Here is a 22,232-nt window from a genome sequence, read left to right on the forward strand (position 1 = left end):
AGGAATGTGGAATTTCCCAAACTCGGTCAGGGCTGACAAAAGAACAACACAGAAGATGCTGCCTCGTTGCTCGTCAATTACGCGGTGAGATAATATGCCTCGACTTCATAAAACAGCAACAGAAAACAGCAATGCTTTACGTCAAAATTCCTGCCAATTACAAAATCAACACTCTTTAAACATGTTGTTCAAACAACACTTCCTCACATCGAATATATAAAGCACAGCTTATACAGATAAATAACAACCGATGAGCGTAAAATACGTTTTAAAAACATCACTCCCAAGCAAGCACCAGGTAGGACTCACACAAGCCATTCATGTCAACTCAATCTTTCTGTGAATGGGAGCCGATGTGTGTGTGATGCCCAATGTGGGGAGCGGTGGTGTAGCGGTTGCGCTACGAACCCGGCGACCCGAGTTCGATTCTCGCTCACTGCCATCACCAGTGACGATTATCTGAACCGGTCCTGGGCCTCCCTTAGGTCGACTCAGCCTTAAATGAGTACCTGGTGCGGTGTGTAAACATCGCAGCCGGGGAGATAAAGGCGGCCGGGCGTGGTGCTGGCCACCCACCTCTCGTGTGTTGTGCAGGCCTTCATAGGTGTTCGCGAACAGCACTTGCCCCTACAGTCTGTTAAGGCTATACGGGGGATCTTTGTCTTTGATGTCCAATGTTGGCTCTCTGTAACCTGGAACAAATATCTGCCAACCCTACACTAACAGTTCTAAAATGCGTTACTTCAGTGTCACACACACACAAGCTCGTATATAGCCTGCCCCTGGTCAGCATAGACGGCATCCTGCCTCACGTATTCATTGAATGTGCAGCACGGTTAAAAATAAACACCTTCATTTGGCTCGCCTGTTTTTTTTTAATGCATCACGTGCAAACCACCAACAATACCATTCATAATTGATCATTTTTTTTGGGGGGGGGGGGGAAATTGGGGGGGGGGGGTCACACCGCGCGAGTAAAATGTGTGTTGTCCACCCTCCTCCACCCGACACTGACTTGCCAGCGACACACGACTCACCCACCCGAGTCGGTTGCAAGCAGAATGTACGACATGCACACAACTTATTTACGCGATTTGAGCCGCAAATTTTAATAATGAATCCACCGGCGGATTTATTGACGTATATCTCTGTCAGAGCTACTTGTTACGTTACACTTTGTACTCTTTCTCACTCGGACATCAATACCTACACACATACACATCTATGCCATGACGTATGTGCCATGCCGGGGAGGGCTCTTGAGTTAACAATAACAGAGGAGGAGTGAGAGGAGGGGTGGTGACATTTTAAAGGTCCATAGGGCTCAGCATCAACACCACCACCACCCACCACGTAACATCGCAGCAGAGTGGAAGAGCCCAGAGCCCCCCACTGCCCACTGATGCTGCGCGTCTCGTGGCCAATGGGCGGCCGCGCATGCGACGAGCCCCCTGCGTGCAGGTCCGCCCCGTGCCCTCTGTAGGATGGTCACCAACCCCCCTCCCCCACGCCCCCTACCATCACGTGAGAGCCATTGCATTTGATGACTACTGACTACGACTTACACGTTGCAGAGAGAGAGAAGGGGGAGGGTCGGTGGTCTTAGCGCGTTGGCTTTGGCTTGGAGTCACTTAGCAAGAGCCAGAGGCGACCTGGTCGGGTGCGTACACGCGGCACGCCACGGTGTGGGCCCACTCGCTTCAACATCAGCGCCCTTCGTACACGACTCGACTGCTGCTGCCTGCTGCTGGTGCAGCAGCAACTGTTGCGGAGCATCTTCAGGGAGGTGATTTTCAGAGCCCTTTTCGCCGACCCAGCAAGCCAACTCGATACACCAAGCGCCAGCTCGCTAACAGGTGAGAGAGGGAGGGAGGGACATTGTGTCCCCTTGGCTTGCGCGTTTCTCTTCCCTTCATTGAATTGGCATTTTCGTCGTTGTTGCATTTGGATCCGCGCGACCACTTCGCTGTTGCAGTGTTACCCCCACTTGCCCCGAGCCTCTCTGTGTGAGCGGTGAACGCTACAGCTGCAAGTCGTTGGTGTCGCCAACGACTTGCATTCCCTGAGATAGTTGAAAGAAACTCCCCGGCCATCGCACGTGGAGCTACGACGCAGCATGAGAGGCGGGTGAACGTGCGCGTATTTCGTATGGAGGAGGCTCGTGAAGGACGCTGCTGCTACTGGGCAGTTGGAGGCAGTCGCCCTCCCAACAGCAACTGAGGGCAGAGGAGCGACGCTCACAACAACGAGCGGAGAGCCGGGCGGATAAAATACGGCAAGTTAGCACAGCCGGTGGCACAGCTGATGGTGCTTTTGTCAGTCAGCCAACACACTGCACCTGCGGGGTCTGTCCCGTGACCTCCTGCCAGCAGCGAGCCTTCGACATTTCACGTGGCTTCAACGTGCACCTGGCCTGGCACAGGCGCCGTGGTGACTTCACCGTCACTTAGTGGCGAGTGGCGGGCGCTGGTATTGTATGTCTGTTGAACTTCTTTCGCACCGTACGTAGCCAACGTGCTAATCGGAAGTGCACTCAGGAGCCCTCGCGCTCCAAGTGGATGCGATGGACACTTTACTGCAAGGGAAGGGGGGGGGGTGCAGTTCGCGTGCGGGCGAGATAAGATAGAATCTGCTCCTGCTGCAGGAGCTGCAGCTGCTGCAGTAGCTACTGCAGTAGCTACTGCTGCGTGACTGCTGCATGCACGCGTGCCTCACTGCAGAGAGCGTATCACGTCGTGGGGGGGAGGTTGCAGCTCAGTGCTTGTCCCAGCGACTGATTTGAGTGATCCGAGTGGAAGCTGCCACCTCCGTGCGCCTCTCTCCTCTCGCCTGGCCGGGCTCGCTCCCTGTACGCCCCCCCCCACCCCCAGCAGACCCCCCTGTGGTACGCGCAACATTTAAAGTTTCGCTTCTGCTTCGGCCGCTTCGGCCGCTTCGCCCCGCTACAAGTTGTTGGTGTTTCGGTCAGATTGCGCGCTGGATAACGAACACGCACGCACACACACACGCGGACACGCACACACACGCTCACACACACACACGCTCACACACACACACGCTCACACACACACACGCTCACACACACACACGCTGACACGCTCACACACACGCTCACACACACACGCTCACACACACGCACACACGCACACACACACACGCTCACACACGCACACGCACGCTCACACACGCTCACGCACACACACGCGCACACACACACACGCGCACACACACACGCACACACACACACGCGAGTTAGCCACGGGGGGCATTCATTTAGTACGTACGCATGAAGGGGGGGGGGGTTAACCCAAATGCGTTCGCTTGCGTATGGGGGGTCTACTGACAATGTACGCATAGGAAACGGGGGTGTGGGGGGGTAAAGCCTCGATAATAATTTGTCTACATTGGCCTTCAAATGAGTTAGATAGTCCGGCGGTGGACTTTCTGTTTGCTTAAACACGTTAATATTATTAATCCTTGATCGTTTCTGCGTGGATTAAATATCGGCCGTTCTATAGGATTGAGGTGGGGGGGGTGCGTCAGGCGAACGTACGCAGGTGTGGTAGGGGGGTGTAAAAAGTCTGCGTGCGTACAGGGAGGGGTGGAGGGGTCAAGTTTTAACAGATTTTTGCGTACCTACTCAGTGGATGGCCCTATACATACCTCTTGTCACTCGAAGCCTCGGTTCGGCTTTCAGGGTGCCAGAAACGTGCTGTCGGGGGGTTGTAATGAATGACTCCCATCGTGGTTATACTAGCGGAGTGTTCGCTGGATTCTCGTGGACGTGCTGCAGCTTGTCAGAGACAGTTCGCGTTACAGTAATGAGCTTCAAGGTTGTCGCGTGGGAAAGAAATGCCTTTGCAAATGGACCTATCTGGAAACCCTTAGGTCAACAGATTCATTATGACCCGCCATCCCGTTTTTAAACTTGCGTTTAAAAATAAGAAAATGTATTTCTGTATGGAATCGCGTGTGCGTGTGTGCATCCAATTTAGTGCAAATTGTTGGACTGTTAATTCAACGGGGTTTTGCTGCTGCAGTAGAGTGTTTATTGCCCCTGTCAAGAAGGTCGTGAGTCTGAATGCTGGTCAGGCCTCGAACTTTGCCCATAAACCCTCCGGAGTCTATTAAATGAGTCGTACCACTCGTGGCTCTCACCAATAGCAATCGGGATACGCATGGAGATGGCGCAGTATCCCAAGATGTTCGTTTGGACTTCCCGCCAGACTGGGTGAGAGTTGCTTACACGGAGCGGGAACGCCTGCTGATAGTACAGCGTGCGTGACGTTTGCGGTTCAAGTCCAGCCACTGCTCCATATAACTAGTGGCTCACGCAATAAAGCAAATGCATTCTGCGCTGCGCAAAGTCAACGTCAAATGCGGCGTGACATCTTTAAGTAGAGGGGGAAATTGTGAGCCGTGCCACAGACGCGACTACCGCTTTGCGGGAAGTCAATAGTTGGGGCAAAACTGAACCCTGCCCGTGGGAATGTAATACATATCTGCAGCTATCGTTGGTTCAAGGGCCACCATTGGCCATATCGTAATTTGGGATTTTAAATAATAATATTTCGCTGCAGGGCCAAGCATTTTCTGCCATTGAAATTTGAATAAGTTCATTGGCTCTCTCAGCTTAAAAGTGGTTGTTTGAAATGACTTAAAAAATTCGGTCTAATGGAAATAATACGTGCTTTCGTGCACTTCCAATTAAAACGAATACAAAAATCAGTTTGGAGCATTGTTCCCAACTGCTGTTAGGTTTCTCAGTAGATGTGGCCGTAAGAATCCTAACTCAGTTTGTCTTAGCTGGCTCATGGCAACCATTGATAGGAAGACGTGTTGTCAAACTACGTCCCTTGTGTTGCCTGTGACTTTAACGATGTGCAGCAGTGCATCGATGCTCACCGTCTCTCATGGGAAAACAAAAACTCGTGGTGGAACTTTCTCGTTGCTACGGCAGAAACCAGTCTCTCCGTATGGACAAGCAACTGCGTTTGAACTTAGGATGTTCTTAAGAATATGGTGCAATGCAAGCTAATTGCATTATTAACCTGCAGATGTTTTGTTGTTGTGAAATATATCTTTGTATGGCCAGTGAACTGATATTATATTTGCGCTTGCCATTACCTTTTCTCTAATGCACAATCGTGCGTTATTATTAGTAGCTGCTTGATGCTCGCGTTATATTGGCATGCCTTGGCTATTATGGCATCTTTTAAAAATAGATAAACACACGTGTACATACCGTGACACGCGTGACTGTTAAAGATGGTCTCGATGACATTGCAAACATCCAGTTGCAGTTTTATATTTGACTACACCTGGGTGACCTCCCTAGTTCCCACCACCAATGTCAAGGTGGATGAAGTATAAATGCAGAGGTGTAGCTTACCGGTGCTCATATGCACGACTTTAGTCCGTTACAATTTCTATTTATTCATTAGCTGTTGCCTGATGATGCTAGTTCGATTTGCAGATGTTGTGGGTTTACTCTCCAACACACAAGCGGTGTGCTGAACTTGTAACTAATTGGCACGTTTTGCCTAAACCGTATTAATTGGCTTTGTTGGGTGGCGGCGGGTTTAACCACACATTTATATTTACGCGCTCTAACCCAAAAAACCCCGATATTATGGATAATATTGGTAACGAAAGCCCTACTACGTGTTAAACTAATTCGTTGAATCACACAAAACTGAGCCATATACATAAACAAGTGGGGATTCATTAAAACCCTGAGAACCATAAAGTCAATTGGGGTTCCTTCATTGGAAGAGACTGGACATCACAATGAGAATGTGGAATTTACACCACTCTCAAAACTGCCAATGGAGATCAACGCTGCCCCATATTAATTTGAGTGTAGGGAACGTATGACGTTGTGAGTTTGTTCAATTATACATACTTATAATTGGCTATTACACGGACACACTGTGGTGCAATCTTGTGAATGACTCACATGAGTCAGTAACATCCACATTTTGAGCGAATGCTACACTTTGGAATTTCCCTGCAGAAGTGAATTTCCAGCAACAGAAATGAAACCACAACACCGTACATATTTTGCAAATCGCAGAAACTATCTGCACACACTCACTCAAACTCTCAATATGAATCAATTACAGACCATTGTCGGATCCACTGCTGGACGAAGGCCTCTCTCCCCAATTGATTTGCTGTCGGCCACAAATTTACCAATACAGTACAGTACTGCAATGGAACAGGCGACACTGAGTACCCAGAACTGGCCTCTCAACTCAAATGCAAGTTTTGCTGGAATGCGTGCGTGTGTGCGTGCGCGTGTGTGTATGTGTGCGTGTGTGCGTGAGCCCTTGCCGATTGTTCGCATCAAAGGGCACAAAACAGCGCAACACGCTTAAGGGAAGGGGGCCAAATGGCTTTTTTTTCAGTTCACGGATCTGCGAGGGAGGCCGCGCGCGCACGAGGTCGGTATTTAGAAAGCACTCGAGGGGGCACTTGGGCCGTATTGACACAAGCGCTTTAAACACGGAACAGAGTCGCGCACGGACTCCGAGGGCTGGAACCTGCACAACCGGATCGCTTTGTTTGCGAGTCGCAGTGTGTTGCAGAGGAGGGGATCTAACTTACTAAACGTTTTTTGTTTTAATTTAACCACCAGGCAAGGCCCACTGAGCTATACAGCTCTTTTTCAGAAGCGACACGGACACAAGTTCAGGATCAAACGGAGTGACTTATCGCGTGGAAATGTAGAGCAGCCAAATATTAGGAGTCATGCCATACCATCCATTACCTGCAGGTAACCCCCTAGGGATAATAGAGTGAATTGACCACGTGACTCCTATTATCTGTGGAAAATATTCTCCGGCATCATGATGTTGATTCTAAATGCAGAGGAAAACACTGGAGGACCCGGAGAAAAATCAACGCGAACACGGGGAGAACATGCAAACTCCAAATATACACAGGTCGCTTCTGCAAAAGAGCTACTGTAGAGAGCTCAGTGAGTCTTCTCTGGTGGTAACATGAAATCGTAGTTTACTTTAGCTCACCCCCTGGGGTTACGAGATGCTCTTTCTGGGCGTGCGAGACGTGGCCAGATGTTTTTCGAAGGTAAATAATCGAAACACAAATTTAGCATGGGCACGTGAGTACAACTACTTTGTTTCATCAAACCGATGTATTTATTAACATTGTTTTTTCACGATTGAGAAACATGAGTTGAGATGAGATGCGGTGCAAGTGCACGTGTAAAGCGTTCAGAGTGAGAAGCCTCGGCGTGAAGGGCACTTTATTATTTCTGCATTTATCTAATTGCAGTACACTTTTGGTTAGTATAGAATCTGCATTCCACTTACGGTACATTTTAAGATGTTTTTTTAAGAAGAAAGAGCTATAAATACATTCACGAGCAATGTTTAACATCCATGCAATTCGCACACTTTAAGCTGCCTAACCCAGTTATATTTATGATTCAGACTCATAGAACCCGAACTAAGGAGCTGAATATATCAACAATTGTTGCGTCAACGTCGGAGAACGCTCTCGGGCCAACCTTCGCCCGACTGTTATTAGTCTTTTGTTTCTGTACACTCAGCAAAGCGTTCTTCCAGATGTCCATGCATCGGATACCGCAGGAGGTGCATTGTGACGTTCACAATGGTAGCTTTGTGTGTCTGCGCGCGGAAGGAGGGGGGGGTAAGTCTTCTGCAGAAATTGGAAACACAGCTACATGCAAGGTTACATAAGAACTGGTGAAAGGCCAAAGTTATGAAAACGCTGAGGCTTGTTTGGCTTACACATTCTTCCGGGTAGACGTGTGTGTAACCTGTAATGTGCAGCAGGTGCTGTCGTGTAAAGCTTAACAAGCAGGTCCAGCGAGGTGGTGGTGCTGTTGGTATATGTGAGTTCAAATGCAATCCATCATCCCCCTGTGGATCAATAAATTAGACAACACTTTTCAGGAAGTCAGCAGTGGTGTTGCTCCTATGGAGGGTGGGCGGTGGGGGGGTATCCACAGCAGAGCTGGAATAATGAAACTAGATACCTGTACGTGTGTATGTTGAACTTCTTTCGCACCGTACACAGCCAACGGTGCTAATTAGAGGTGCAGGGGAAGGACAACAGACTACTTGTGGTGTAGGTGTATTATATCATCACAGGATTCGTGAGAGATTTCAACAACTTGGGGGGGGGAGGCCTTCATCCAGCAGTGGATTGACCGTGACTGATGATGATGATGCCGGCACCCAACAATAATGTGGATTTGCCACCACATCGCTAAACGGACAGAAGCGCACTGCTGCAATGATCATTTGAGCGGAGAGAACAATGTTATATACATATTTATGAGAAGGCTGATGATGGGTCGCATACCAGTTGTTACCAGAAGGCACCTTTCCACGGGTAACTAACCTTTATCCCCAGCCCGGCGCTGTGACGTCTACCCTAGAAAAGAATTGGAAGTGGAAAAAATTTCCTGTTATGGTACATACATTGAACTCTTCTTATATAGAACTCACGATGGCGAGATAATAACTCCCTCGTCCAGTATGCAGGAGGTCGTGGGTTCGATTCCGACCCTGATGCCTGCTGCATATTTGTAGTTTTCGTGTTCTCCTTGCGATTGCGTGAATTTTTCTCCGAGTCCTCCAGTTTTTCCCTCCACATTGAGAAACATGCATTAAGAGTATTTGGCTGCTATGCATTTCCACGTAATAAGCCACTTCGTTGGGATACGATTTGCGGCCAGGTCACTCCTGAAAAGGAGTTATATCGCCTAGTGGACTTTACCTGGTAAAATAAAAATTATCGTAATTTGTTTAGAAAAGTCGTGTTGATATTAGGGATCTCCCAGTAAGCATGCAGCGTTGGGCCAACATTGCATGTAGTCGGAACCGTTAGCCAATGTTAGCCCATCGTTGGCCAACGTTCCATGTTGGCTGGGTTACCAGATATTGATGAAATAATTGCTTGTGCCCTCCCCAGCAGAGCCGCTATCTGAGCCCCGTGGCCTATAGACAGCCCACGGACGCCCCTGTTTCCTCGCACGCCTGGCGCGCGCGCTCCCATAATTATCAACAATTATATACTTCTGAGGACGAACGCATATGTTGGGACGCATTTGCAGAATCCACGCGTAAGCAGGACTTTTCCTTCCTGTTCTGGAGTAGTTTTTGCGTGCAGGAGAACTAGCTATCGCGCCTTGACGAGATCCCAGATTGCCTATTCGAGGCCTTGTATCAGAGGCCTGCCCTGACACACCTAATTCAGTGAGGGACTTCCAAGTCGACGTGTCCCAATGCTACGCGGTGCTCATTTCTCTCGGCAGGCCTCATGCCAGTGGTGGAAGTTCAACATTTATATCGCGGCGCAATTGGAAATCCCACAATTTGGGTGCTCATTGTATTGACCTCAGAGGAATTATTGTTTTTTTGTCAATGCCTGGCTGGCATCTGAACCACCCAGCGTGTTATCGTGTGTCAATCGTGCCTGCTTGCATTACGGAAAAAATAACTCCCACAACTTTGTGGGGATGGACCCACGATGCAAAGAAGCCCAAACAACGGCAAGTAATGGCCCTAGAGCAACATGATTTGGGGTTTACAAACAATAATGAGCTGAAAGTTAAATGATTCCAGTTATTTGTGAATTTTAAATGATTGAAGGGAATGTTGTAGGAGAACGTATAAACACATAGCAATGTGTTAATACGTGGACCAACGCTTTCACAGCATTGTGTTAACATGCGCTTCGTGCTTGTGCAAGTGTGACGGCAAGCGGTCAACTGTCCTATGGGGATCAGTGTGGTAAGCGAATATGATACTGCTCTCCAGTTCTGATGGCTACACCAGCGAAAGTTGTTTTCTGAACCTGACCTGGACCCCTCATATGTGGTCTGCGCACAATATGAACACCTGATGCGGTGTGACCAACATCAGCACCATCAGCACCGGGTGCTTCCGCCCATCCTCACTCCTCGTGCGCCACGCTGACGTAAACACCGAGGATTTGCATCATCGTCCCCTGTGTCTCTGCCACGCAGGTGTATATCCGTACGGCGCAGCTTGTTCCCCGAGCCACTGCCGAGGAAAGGCGACAGGAGGGGATACACGCCAGCTCCGCACGTTGTGGCAGCACCACCAGAGCAAGCATGGCAGTGTTGCCTCCGCGGGAGTACCTGCCGCCACCTTCACTCTTCGGGCCCCACTCCTCAACACTGGCGGCAAGCGTGGCAGAGATGGAGGAGATGGAGGAGATGGAGGAGGAGGAGGAAAAGGAGGAGAGGGAGCGCACGCCTACCTCGTGCCTCCGGGGCAGTCGCCCGCTGCTGTCCGAGGGTGAGGAGGAGGAGGACGAGGAGGACGAGGAGGGAGACTGGCGCTCGGAATGCTCCAGCCCGCGCTACCTGTGCGCGACCGGTGGCAGCGAGGGCTCCTCCGCCTGTGCTTCCTGCTGCTCCAGTCCCGACGCTCGGCAATCCTCCCCGGGCCACTCATCCTCGTCGCCGTCATCGTCCTCATCGTCGCTGTCGTCGCCGTCGTTGCACTCGAGTCGACCCATGGGCCGCGACAACGACGCCATCGTCGAATACCTCCTGGCACAGTCGGACCCTCGGCTGTACGACGGGGCTCTTTTCGATGGAGGCTCTTCGGAGGACTGCCTTTCGACCTTCCACTACCACCACTCGGCGTGGCCCGGCTGCTCGCCGAAACCGGAGCTGCCAGACCTCAGCTTCGGCGACGGTGGCGTGGGCTGCTGCACGTTCAGGCCGACCCTGGATGAGATCGAGGAGTTCCTGGAGGAGCACATGATGTCCATGCAGGCGGCTCCGTGCCTGCTACCTGGCTCGAGCAGACTGGAGGAGCAGGACATGAAGTACGAGAGGCCGTGCAGGCTGCTGGGCGAACCCTCTTGCTCCTCCTACGACGGTCAGCAGCTGAACGCAGCGGCAGGGGAACACAAGGGTGTGGCGTGCATGAACGGAGGATCGCAGGCTCAGCCGCAGCCGGGGGGACCGCAGTCTACAATGGCAGAGGGTGGCATGCCGGTCGTGTTGCAGCTACAGCACATGCAGGTGAAGGGGAACTCTGACTGCGCTGTGGAGCAAGATGACCATCAGCAGAGCAACGGTGGCAGCAGCAGCAGCGGCAGCTCCAGCAGCAGCACTATGGACGTTAAAGTGGCCCAGCTCTTTGTGACCATCCAGGGGCAAACATTCGCGCTGGTGCCGCAGAACTTCCCCAACGCAACCGGCTCAGGGAACTCCCGGCAGTACGTGAAGATCGCGCCCGTGCCCATGTCCTCCAAGTCGTGGGGCTCCTCCGCTGGAGGGGCATCCTTCCAGATCTCCGGGGAGGTGGGCACGCCGGGCTCGTGCAGGATCGCGGCCTCCTCCTCGTCCTCCTCCTCCTCCGCCACCTCTTTGGCCTCCTCCATGGAGCCCCTTAAGCTGCACAGGTGCCAGCACCCGGGCTGCAACAAGACGTACACGAAGAGCAGTCACCTGAAGGCGCACATGAGGAGGCACACGGGGGAGAAGCCCTTTGCGTGCACGTGGTCAGGATGCACTTGGAGGTAATTTAAATCAATAGAGTAGAAGTATCTGTATGGATGATAAGATGCATGTCTGTGTCCAAGTGTCATCAGAATCAGAATATGTATTTATTGACGAGTCGTGCTTTCATTGGAACTCGAATGACCATCAGAAAGGTTGTTAAATATGACGTGACATTGGAAGGGCATTCGTGATTATGTGAGAATGCTGCATGGAGTTAACCAACTTTTGAAGATTACAACAAAGCCCTTTGCAAACCCCTCCAGGCGTTGCAACTGGAAGCCCATCGGCAGATTGTTTGCCTTTGGTCCAATCCCTGGGTGGCAGCGCCGCTTGCCACCCAGGGATTGACTTCCCACGAGGACGCATTGTCCAGAGAGAGCACGAGGCACACGACTCACAGCGTGCCACACGGAGTCGTATCCCCGCGTATGTGTGGGGTTTCCCCAGACATTCCCGTTTTCTCCTGCATTGGCAAATAATTGGCTGAATCAGGTTTCCCCTCGCGAGAGAGATATGGCACTGCCCCAGTGGCTGGCCTCTCGCGTTGTGACACATCAGGGGGTGGGCAAGCTCACCTTGACCCTTCAAATACGAGTGCAATTTGTACTTCCTTGCCTTGCATCTATTTGTTTCATTTACTTCTTGGCGACCCGCTTAACGTTTCTATGTCTTGTACCCTTGATTATATTTGTGATGTTGATGTCACTGGCTGACGCACTGCCCACCCCGCCCGCCCCTACTGGATATCTGCGAAAGAGAGCTTCATGGCTTAATCAGATTCCTTCTCCTGGATAAATATATATATTCTGATTCTGATGCCAACATATTCAAATGGGCCAGCACTACGTGACACTCGGTTGTATTTAAACATTAATATGCGTTTATTTCCGTGATTTACAGAGCTTTGAGCACCTTGTAGAGAGGGGCTTTGTAAATTATTATTTTATATTGGCATAACGTTGCCCTTCATCATTGGGAGCGGCCCTCAGGCCCCTGATCCCAGCCACACGCAGCTCTCAGGATCGGGCCACTCACCTTCAACGTACGTACGTGTGTACGTTGAACTTCTTTCGCATCGTGTGCATACCCAACCGTGCTAATCGGCGGTGCGTGGGGAGAGGGGACAATAAACTAAACACACACAAAGAAGTTCTAAAAAAATTAGTTTGTCAGTCGAGATGATTAAAAAGTGCACAGTTCCCAGGGGCTACCTAAATATCGGAAGAGGAAGAGCGTTCCAGACGGCCGCAGAGGCGCATCCGAAAGTGCCGCGCAAGGCAACAAACTGGTTCACAAGTTATTGAGAGGCCTTCCCGCTATGACATCTTATCAAATGTAAAAGCTGCTCAGTGTGGGTGAAATGGGCAGGTTTACTGACATATATAAAAAAACAGTACTATCAAATCTCCCAAACATAAAATTTTTTCCCATTGCAGTATTAAGCTGCGTTACCAGTGTTGATGGCCACGCAGTGAAGCAGTATGTTATATTAAGAATTAATTGACCTGGGCGGATGCTCAAGGAAATGTGCAAGAACCACTTACAAGGAAGAGCGTGATATATATTAAAAGATCGCTATCTGAATGGGCTGTCACCCCAAAATATAAAAGGTTATCGTTTAGGTAAGGTCCGGTAGTGGCATGGCTTGTTGTGTTTGGTTTAGGTGCAGTGGAAAATTCTTACGGCAGACGGGAAGCTGGCAATGAGGACATTCATTCAACGTTGAATGCTTGACGTTGAATGTGAATATTGGAAATATATATTGTCCCGGAAATGTTTCAGCAGTTTGCTTCATAAATCATTAATGGCTCAACTTGGGCAATAAAGCTTCTTAAATAAACTCTGTTTTACCACCTGCTTGTGGAAACGTCTGGCTGGAACCTGGCCTTGTCAGTGCATCTAATGGGTGCACCATCCATTCCATGTGCGACTTTCAAGCTTGCTCTGTCAGTGTTCTTCATTGCAAGGCCCGTGGGCCACTGGCAGCCCCTGGCAGCCCCTGGTGGCCTTTAGTGCGGTCCCCGACAATACACAACGTGTGGCAACACCACCCACCCATCATCATCGTGCAACTGTCAAACCCCCAATGGTTTAAAATGTGTGGCAGCTCTCACGCTGATGATGTCTTATCGGCGAAAGTGGCGCCCCACCCCCACCCTTTGAAAATGAGTAAAGAACACTGCTCTATGTGGTGCCGATGCACTTGCTTCACTTTTGAGAGCCTCGTCTATTTTTATACCGCATGCACCAGGTGTTTTTCGATTACATTTCACCCTATCCTCCTCCAGGCCATGTTCAACGTCGTAATCTATCGAGCAGGAAAACGTCCACCGGGTTAGACCCAGCAGCCCCGTCGCCCCACCGCACAGCCCCTCTCGCTCTAAAGCCCCACACCAAGGCCGTAGCCAATGCAAAGCAGTGAATTCGAGACGGTGGTCGTTAATAAATAACGGTCACGAAGCGGGCCTGAAAGAGCCGCGGGTTGCCGACCCCTCGCCTAGATCCTGCCTTTGAATCTGGGACAACGAAGTCGGATTAAACCGCAGCGAGCCCGAGTCCGCGAGCTCGGTGAACAGTGGCATCACCACCAGCACCACCAGCATCACCAGCACCACCACCAGCAGCACCACGAGCACCACCAGCACCACCAGCACCACCAGCACCACCAGCATCACCACCACCACCAGCATCACCACCACCACCACCACCAGCACCACCACCACCAGCACCACCAGCATCACCACCAGCACCACCACCAGCACCACCACCAGCATCACCACCACTACCACCACCAGCATCACCACCAGCACCACCACCAGCACCACCAGCATCACCACCAGCACCACCACCAGCACCACCACCAGCATTACCACCACCACCAGCATCACCACCAGCATCACCACCACCAGCATCACCACCAGCACCACCACCACCATCACCACCACCCAGACCCCACCTTGAGCCACTCAGGCCCGCCGATTTGTCACCTCAATGCTCTTTGTGCACTCGTGTTTTAATGGGCTCACTTCAGTGTGGAGCGGGCCGTGAGATTTTCACGGTCTAAACGTTGCATAAAATAAATAAAACAACAATGTATGGTGAAACGTGCAAATGTTTGCACGTTTTGCCACAAGTTCGTGTGGTTCATGCAAACTTGATGCCTTGCAAAAGGGAGCTATTTGGTGATTGAACATCATAACTCCTGTTTTATTGCCAGAAAGGGTAAAACCTGTTGTTATTTTTTTTTTATTTTGGATACTGACAAAAGGTGGCATAGATATAACAATATATGGTGGAAACGAAACACACATGACATACCGATGGTGTATAATACGTTTTATTTAACTCGGGTAACAAATATTTCGAAAAGCCAAAACACCGTTTTGCCTCAGTGGGTTGGACACAGCCCAACGTGGCAATGTGATGAAGCAGAACGTGGACCGGTAGCACACCCACCATGTGTGTTATTATATAAACATGAAGCAACGTTTTCCAAACATAAGCACACACGCCAACAAACGCCTGCTTAGGGCAGTAAAGCATGGCGAAATTTGTGGCCTTGCGCTTAGTCGGTACTCAAAAATCTGTCAAAACTTGACCCCCCCTCCCTGTACACACGCGGACCTTTTACACCCCCCCCCCCCCGAATCATATAGAACGGCCCATATTTAATCCACGCAGAAAAGATCAAGGATTAATCATATTAACGTGTTTAAGCAAATAGTCCTCCGCCGGCTGCATTACAGAATTAAGTTTGCGTACCTTTAAAAGTTTGTCTCGTGTCGGCTATACAAAGTGCGTCGACTGAACATCGACTGTGACAGTCGATCGATGTAGAGACGAGTGTTAGTGCTGAAGTCCGGGCAGCAGCAGCAGCACGAACAGAGCACCGTGGCAGCTAAAACCTTGAGCCAGCGGCCGTCCGCAGTGAGGGCAGATTGCAGGATGTGTGGTGATCCATGGTGGCGCAGGTCGCCACACTATGTCAGACTCACTGCTGAGCTGCGTGATGGCTGCAGTCAGGGGCACGGTGGCACACGAGTGGCACCTCTCCCACAGTCCCACTTCTCCCGGCAGGACTTGTTGTCTGACAGCTGAATAAACTCAACTGTGGCTCATTTGAAGGCCAATGTAGACAAATTATTATCGAGCCTTCATCCACCCCCCCGTTTCCTATGCGTACGTTCATTGTCAGTAGACCTCCCATGCGCAAGTGTACGCATTTGGGTTAACCGCCCTCCCCCCTCCAGCGCTACTTACTAAATGGATGGCCCCTTAGCACTTCGATAACGTATGTATGCGTGTGCGTTGAACTTTTTATGCACCGTACGTAGCCAACCTCGCTCACCTGAGGTGCTAACAGTGCACCCCATGAATTATTTAAGAGCAATTTAGGCTATTTATAGTATCACTACTTTAAATAAGATTATGGTAATGATTACGATTGTTGTGTATATACACTTTAGTTATAACCAGGTTAAGGTCCAACTGCGGAAAGCCTGCTTTGTCAATTAGACCTTGGTTAGCGCAAAACCATTCAGAGCGTGAACCCACTCAACACGTAGGTACATTCCACGGGGTTCGCCACTCTAAAGCTCTGATTCCAGTGGTGTATATAGCCCGGTGTGAATACTTAATGCGGAGTGTTCCCACGTAAGACAAACCAGTCAGTAGGTAACCATTTCGTGTTTGCTTTGTCTTAGGACCATTACGCACTGTTGAGGAGCAATTGACTTATACAGAATTACCATGTCATGGGTTTCCTGCCAAGGCTTATTGAATTACGTTTAAAATCCGCCACTTATTTCACCAACATTGTTCTAAATAATTTGTTTAAACTATCATAGGCCATGCAGAGAATATGTGCTGCATTGGAATCTGCTTTATTCCCTGATTCTGCTCCATGTCAAACCTCGCAGAGGAGTATCTCTACTTTCTAACCATTCCTTGGTATTTTGACTCGGACATTATCTATATACACACAGAACTTATTAAAACTAATAAAAACCAAACAAATTGTATGATGCTGGCCAATACATTGGAGTCAGCACCACCGTTTGCTACCAACATCCACCGCCACATCCCACAGGGACGTGGATATTTTTAACACCGATAAGGACATTAATAGCTCGTGCTATAAGGTCACGCTGTCACGTGCAATAAAAAAAACAGAAACCCACGTGTCACCTGTTCCATACGGATGACATTCTGTGTCTGCCTGTCACGGCATGTTCTGTCAATTCATTAAGACACGAGGCAGCTGAGTGGTACGGGAGGCTATTCGATTGTAAATAGTCACGGCGTCGACCCAGCACTGTTGAGTATTCTGGGTAAATGAGGCTCCGAAGTGCATTGGGGTGTGATGGTCGCTGCCTGGCCACACGAAGAGTGATCCAATACATTTAGATTCTCGTTTGATTTATCCTATCTCAACTCTGAAAAAAATAAAATGCAGATTTACTGCAGTGTGGCGATTGTCGTGAGGAAAGAGAGAGGGCTACTGCTGTAGTAACTATTCACTGTGTTTCATTTGACCAGAAGCAACCCGGCCACAAATGACAGCTCAACCAAGTAGTGGCTTGTCGTGTGGAAACGTATAGCAGCCAAATACCATGAAAAGCACTTTTATAACCATGGAGGGAAAAAACCGGAGGACCCAGAGAAAAATCCACGCGACCACGGGGACAGAAACATGCAAACTCCAAATGTGCATGCGTCAGGGTCGGGATCGAACTCACACCCTCCTGTTTACGAGATGAGGGAGCTAACCCCATACATAGCTGTGTGGTGTTATCTTCAAGGGACATCTCGTGACGTTGGGTGAGGCTCTTCTTACTTAGCATTTCCTTAAGCTCTTGACAAGATTGATGGAGCACCTGCATTGGATGGTAATTTGTGATATAAACTTCAGGAGAACATATACCGTCATCATGGATATGGCAAGCAATCCTATCGACGGAAGCACAGGTTATTAAGCCAAGTTTCTCGAGACATACTAGTTTATGGCCGATTACACTTTTAAAAGCTCAACGTAAAAGAAAACGGTGGGAATCGACTGGAAAATGTTTAGGATTATTTTAGCTTCCGCGGAATGGATTTGCAAGCCAAGTGCAAATTGTCACCGGAGACTGAAGTGAATAATTCCAAAGCTGAAACCACACTCAATTAGCCGCACACATTATCCATTTAAACATTAATTCAGTGTGCATTGAATGGTGCGGAGGATATTAACAGACAACCCAATGAAGGTAAACGTGACATATAACCTGCCACTGTGGTTAAGAATTCTCAACTTGCAACCATTCGCCATACGTCTTCATTCGTTTGTCCGATGTCGATGCAGAGCAGCAACTCCGACGTCACGTGCACAGTTACGAGCACGCCGACCCCTGCAGTGGAAATGTGAACGTTCATTGGCAGGGAGGCTCTGCCTTCTTACTCGAACAGCAAGTTCATACAAAATATAACCAGACACACAATATGAGCTGTGTATTTTAACCGAGTGAGCCGTACGCTAGGGGCTGCTCACTGAAAGCGACGTTGGAGATAACTCATCGTCCTATCAGTAATGAACTCCAGCCCAGCCTGTCTGTGTTTACAGTTCTGTGCTAACACATTCACCCTGCTTGCCACATGCGTGCACGCATTTTTGAGACAGTGGAGTAATCTAAACCCCAGACAATGTTGGGTTTGTCGTCCGTGTGGCGGAGCAGCGCTTATTTTCCAGTGCAGACAATGCGCGGGAGCAAAACAAAACTGAGTGAATGCCTCAACGCAAGAGTGAACATTTTGTGGGGGAATTTTTTTTCGTCTTTAGTGAAACTTCTGGGATTCCTTCCCCGGCGATGTAAACGCGCGAGACCCGAACATATACCAAGGTGGCGACGGAGGAGACCCGCTGCCTGACACGTGACCTGCGGTAGCACTGCGCCGTGTTAATAGTTACATTCCGTTACAGGGCAGTGCCACTGATCGTGCTTGTGAGGTGGCTTTCTGCAGGTGGCAAATATAAACCTCATTTTAAACTCCAGTGCCAGTGACATCAACTCATAAACAAAGTCAGCGTCTCCACTGGCCCATTGAGCGCGGGTTGGCACTAAATCTCGATCTGTTGGCTGTAAGCCAGTGGTGGAAATTCCACATTCCCACATTAAGCACCAGTTTATCCATACAAATCAATTGGCTGGTTTATCTCAAATGTGGTGGTATTCATGCTATCTAACCAGGTGAGATGATGAACTTGACTCCCCTTCCACTAACTATGGATACCTTCTGAATGCCACTGCTGTGCTACTGCTGTGCAGGTTTCCGCGGCTTTGGGCCTTGCCGCCCTCCGCTGTGTTTTTGGATTGTACCGCGACGTGAGGTGGAACCCAAAAACCCATCGGAGAGACATTGTGAACGTATCGCATGAAGGATGGCCTGCACTAGCCTGATTAAGACTGGAATTGCGTTTTGGCTGTTATGCTACATGAATTGTTCTCCCGTGTGTGTGTGTGTGGTGTGCATATGTATGTTGAGGGGAGCGGTGGCGTAGCGGTTAATGCGCTGCGCTACGAACCCGGCGACCCGAGTTCGATTCCCGCTCACGGCCAACACCAGTACCGGCCTTCATAGGTGCTCGCTTACAGCACTTACTCCTACAATCTGTTGAGGCTATGCGGGGGATCTTTGTCTTTATATGCACGTTGAACTTCTTTCGCACCCTACGTCGTCGACCGTGCTGATCGGAGGTGTGTCGTTTGTCGCGCTGCAGGTTCTCGCGCTCGGACGAGCTGTCCCGGCACCGGCGCTCCCACTCAGGGCTCAAGCCGTACGCGTGCCCCGTGTGCGACAAGAAGTTCGCCCGCAGCGACCACCTCTCCAAGCACATCAAGGTGCACCGCATGGCGCGGTCGGGACGCGCGGCAGCGCGCTCCAACAGCGCATGACGGCACGCCGCCACCGCCGTTAGTGCGGAGGCAGAAGGGAATCGCCGCCAAGACGCCTTCACCTCGTTCGCCAGTGCCTTCCCTTGCTCCTCCACTTCCTCCTTCCTCTTGCCATGAAGCCAAACGTTCCCGAGCGCATCCGCAAGCACCTTCTACAAGTCGGCCACTGACGGTCCACCGTTCACGTGCTGGCCGGCGCCTTCTCAACCATTACCTTCTTAATGTCGGTTGGCGCCACCGAGACTGACTAAGCACGCACCGCCACGTATCCGCCGTCCACCAGAAACTCCCCGTTATCCAACCAAAAGTTTTACTTGCCCATAAAGTTGGTCGATACGGCCACCGATTAGATCTATCAGGTCCACCATTGGAACATCAGGAATACATTCACCAGGACCTTCCCCCAAAGGCACTCGCATCTTCTCAATACCAATCAGCAACCTCTGCATATCAACCAAACACCCTCTGCACATCCACCCACCAGCACCTTTTCCACGTCCATCAAAACCCCTTCAGTAAGCACCAGCATCAAGTTACACACTCACCAGCACACGTCAACAAGCACTCTCTCCACATCAACATTGAGTTATCACCCCAGATCTTCACTCGGGGTAGAACTATGACATCAGGTATTTACCCATTTATATTGTCCGGCGTTGATCGTGAAACATAGATCCTATGCGCTGATCTATCCCAGTGCCATCAGTTTGAGATTTGGCTTGTGTCGGACCGAGCCGTCCAATCTTCTGCCAGAACCAGAAGCCACTCGCTTCTCTGTTCATCTTTGCCGCACTTATGATCATTTCAAAAATGTTGTCAACAAGTCGCTTACAGCAGTGGCAAAACTTTTTTTTATAACGAATAATAATGATGTTATGTAATTTAACAGTTACGTAATTTAACATTACGTAACTGTGTAATGTAATTATGTTACAAACAAAAAAACACTACCGATTATGAAAAAAGAATAATGAGATGATGATGATCACATTATAAATTGTATTGATTATTTTTGTAATATTATAATAATAATATATATGAAGCATTTCCTGCAGGGTCAGGCTGCACACATGGCAAGGTCGGTGTGAAAATCAGACGGGTTGTAAGGGTTGGGACTCGAGGGATGAAAGCCATGCACGAAGGTTTTTGCAAGCGGGAGTTATGTGAGGCCAACCGGGCTTTGGTTTTCCTGCATCCACTTGGGGAATTGTGACAGCACCACCAGAAAGGCCTTTATTTTTACAGATCCTTCAAATGGTACTCAGACAACGCAGCACTTTCTGGATCACCAGCCACATGCGGAGACTATCTCAGTAGTATTAGCAACGTGCAACCTGTTGAGTTGTAATCCTTTTGTATTTTGTAACATTTTGCGTTGGCATTTTTTACCTTCCACCAACTGCGCTTTCGGAAATCCGGGGCGAAAAACTGAAACTTTGGCCATCGTAGTGGAACTCATGGCTATCCGCCAAGCCACAAATCAGGGCATTGTGCTTCGACCCCAGAGGTAACGTTTCAGCGCTATCTTCCGTGTTCTTCAAGGGCCTATCTTATTGCATACAACCACTAGACTGCTTTCTCTTCATCCGTGCGAATAATTGAGCAGCTCGCTCTGTTGGTTTTACTCCGTTGCCTGGTAGCTAAAATAAGCCGTTAAACGGCTGGGTTCGAATGCGTTAAGTGCACATGTACGCCATAATGAAGGGTTTGTGTTCAATAGTCGTTGGGAATCTGGCTGAGACCATCACAATCAAAAGGCTTGAGAACATGGTCTGACTTCAAGTTAACCTGGATCTCGATGCGAAACAGACGTAGCAATAACGATGCACCCAGCCATGTCTGCTGAGTGATGTTCTACTATAGTCATCTGTGAAGTTTTACAGTTGTTTAAAGTGTGCTACTGTACATGGGGAACAATGCTTTTTATCTGGTTTCGTTTTGTGGTTGTTATTTTTTTTTATATAAACAAATATGTCAAAAAAATTGTTTGCACATTGTCAAACGGGCGATTCATTGTACAAGTCTGAATGCGTGTTATAACGGGCGACGCCAGGGTATTGGCTAAAACGTGTTTATAAAGTACCGCGGTCAATTTGTAATTGTTTGATCTGTGCTTAGTTTGCCTTTTTTAATCCGCAATAATAATACCGGATTGCTTTGGTGAGACAAAGCCGGCCGTTGTATGATGTTATTGTAAATAATAATTTAACACGAGATGTGATTTTGTCTGCTGCTATAGGTGTCCTTCCATATGAAATATTAAACGGTATTTTCATAACATTCACCCTGCGTTCTCTGTTGTCGCATTTGCGGTGCCGTGAGGCTCCGTGGGAACGCGCTATCGGAAATTCGCTCGCGAGAAACAGCGATCCGTACAAGGAGTGATCACAAAACGTCCACGGTGGGATGGAGAGAGCACCACCTGAGCCTTGACAAAACGTGATGATCACCTGCTGAAGTAATTACACTTTGTCCGTCAACGTCATGAGACTTTAAGCCCTTTCGCGAAATAACTGTCGTGCTCACCAAAACATTCACGGTTCGCATCACGCCATTGTCACCAGGATTCTGCGTTCGTCTCGATTGGCCTGCCGTCGTCTCTTCATGCGACGTGTCCTGCCTTGAACCCACTGTCGTTAAGCAGTCAAAACACTGACTGCTTAACGACAGTACGAGTGCATCGTTAAAGCAAGAAATACCTGCACACCTATCCAGAGCCATCGTTGTGAAGGGGGGGGGGGTGCGGGTCCCAGGGCAACTCA

General features: G+C 49.4%; 1 protein-coding gene across 1 annotated transcript; it reads left to right on the forward strand.

The window, feature by feature from the left end:
• Window positions 1–1,537: 1,537 nt before the first annotated feature.
• LOC144721214 (Krueppel-like factor 15) lies at window positions 1,538–21,754 on the forward strand. The gene is made up of 3 exons (XM_078598646.1): window positions 1,538–1,856; window positions 10,025–11,556; window positions 19,296–21,754. Exons 2-3 carry the CDS (start codon window positions 10,133–10,135, stop codon window positions 19,468–19,470), a joined length of 1,599 nt encoding a protein of 532 aa, XP_078454772.1. The 5' UTR covers window positions 1,538–1,856; window positions 10,025–10,132; the 3' UTR covers window positions 19,471–21,754.
• The last annotated feature ends 478 nt before the right edge of the window (window positions 21,755–22,232 follow it).

Source organism: Lampetra planeri, chromosome 11 (assembly GCF_965212315.1).
Source record: "Lampetra planeri chromosome 11, kcLamPlan1.2.h2, whole genome shotgun sequence".
Classification (NCBI taxonomy): Eukaryota; Metazoa; Chordata; class Hyperoartia; order Petromyzontiformes; family Petromyzontidae; genus Lampetra; species Lampetra planeri.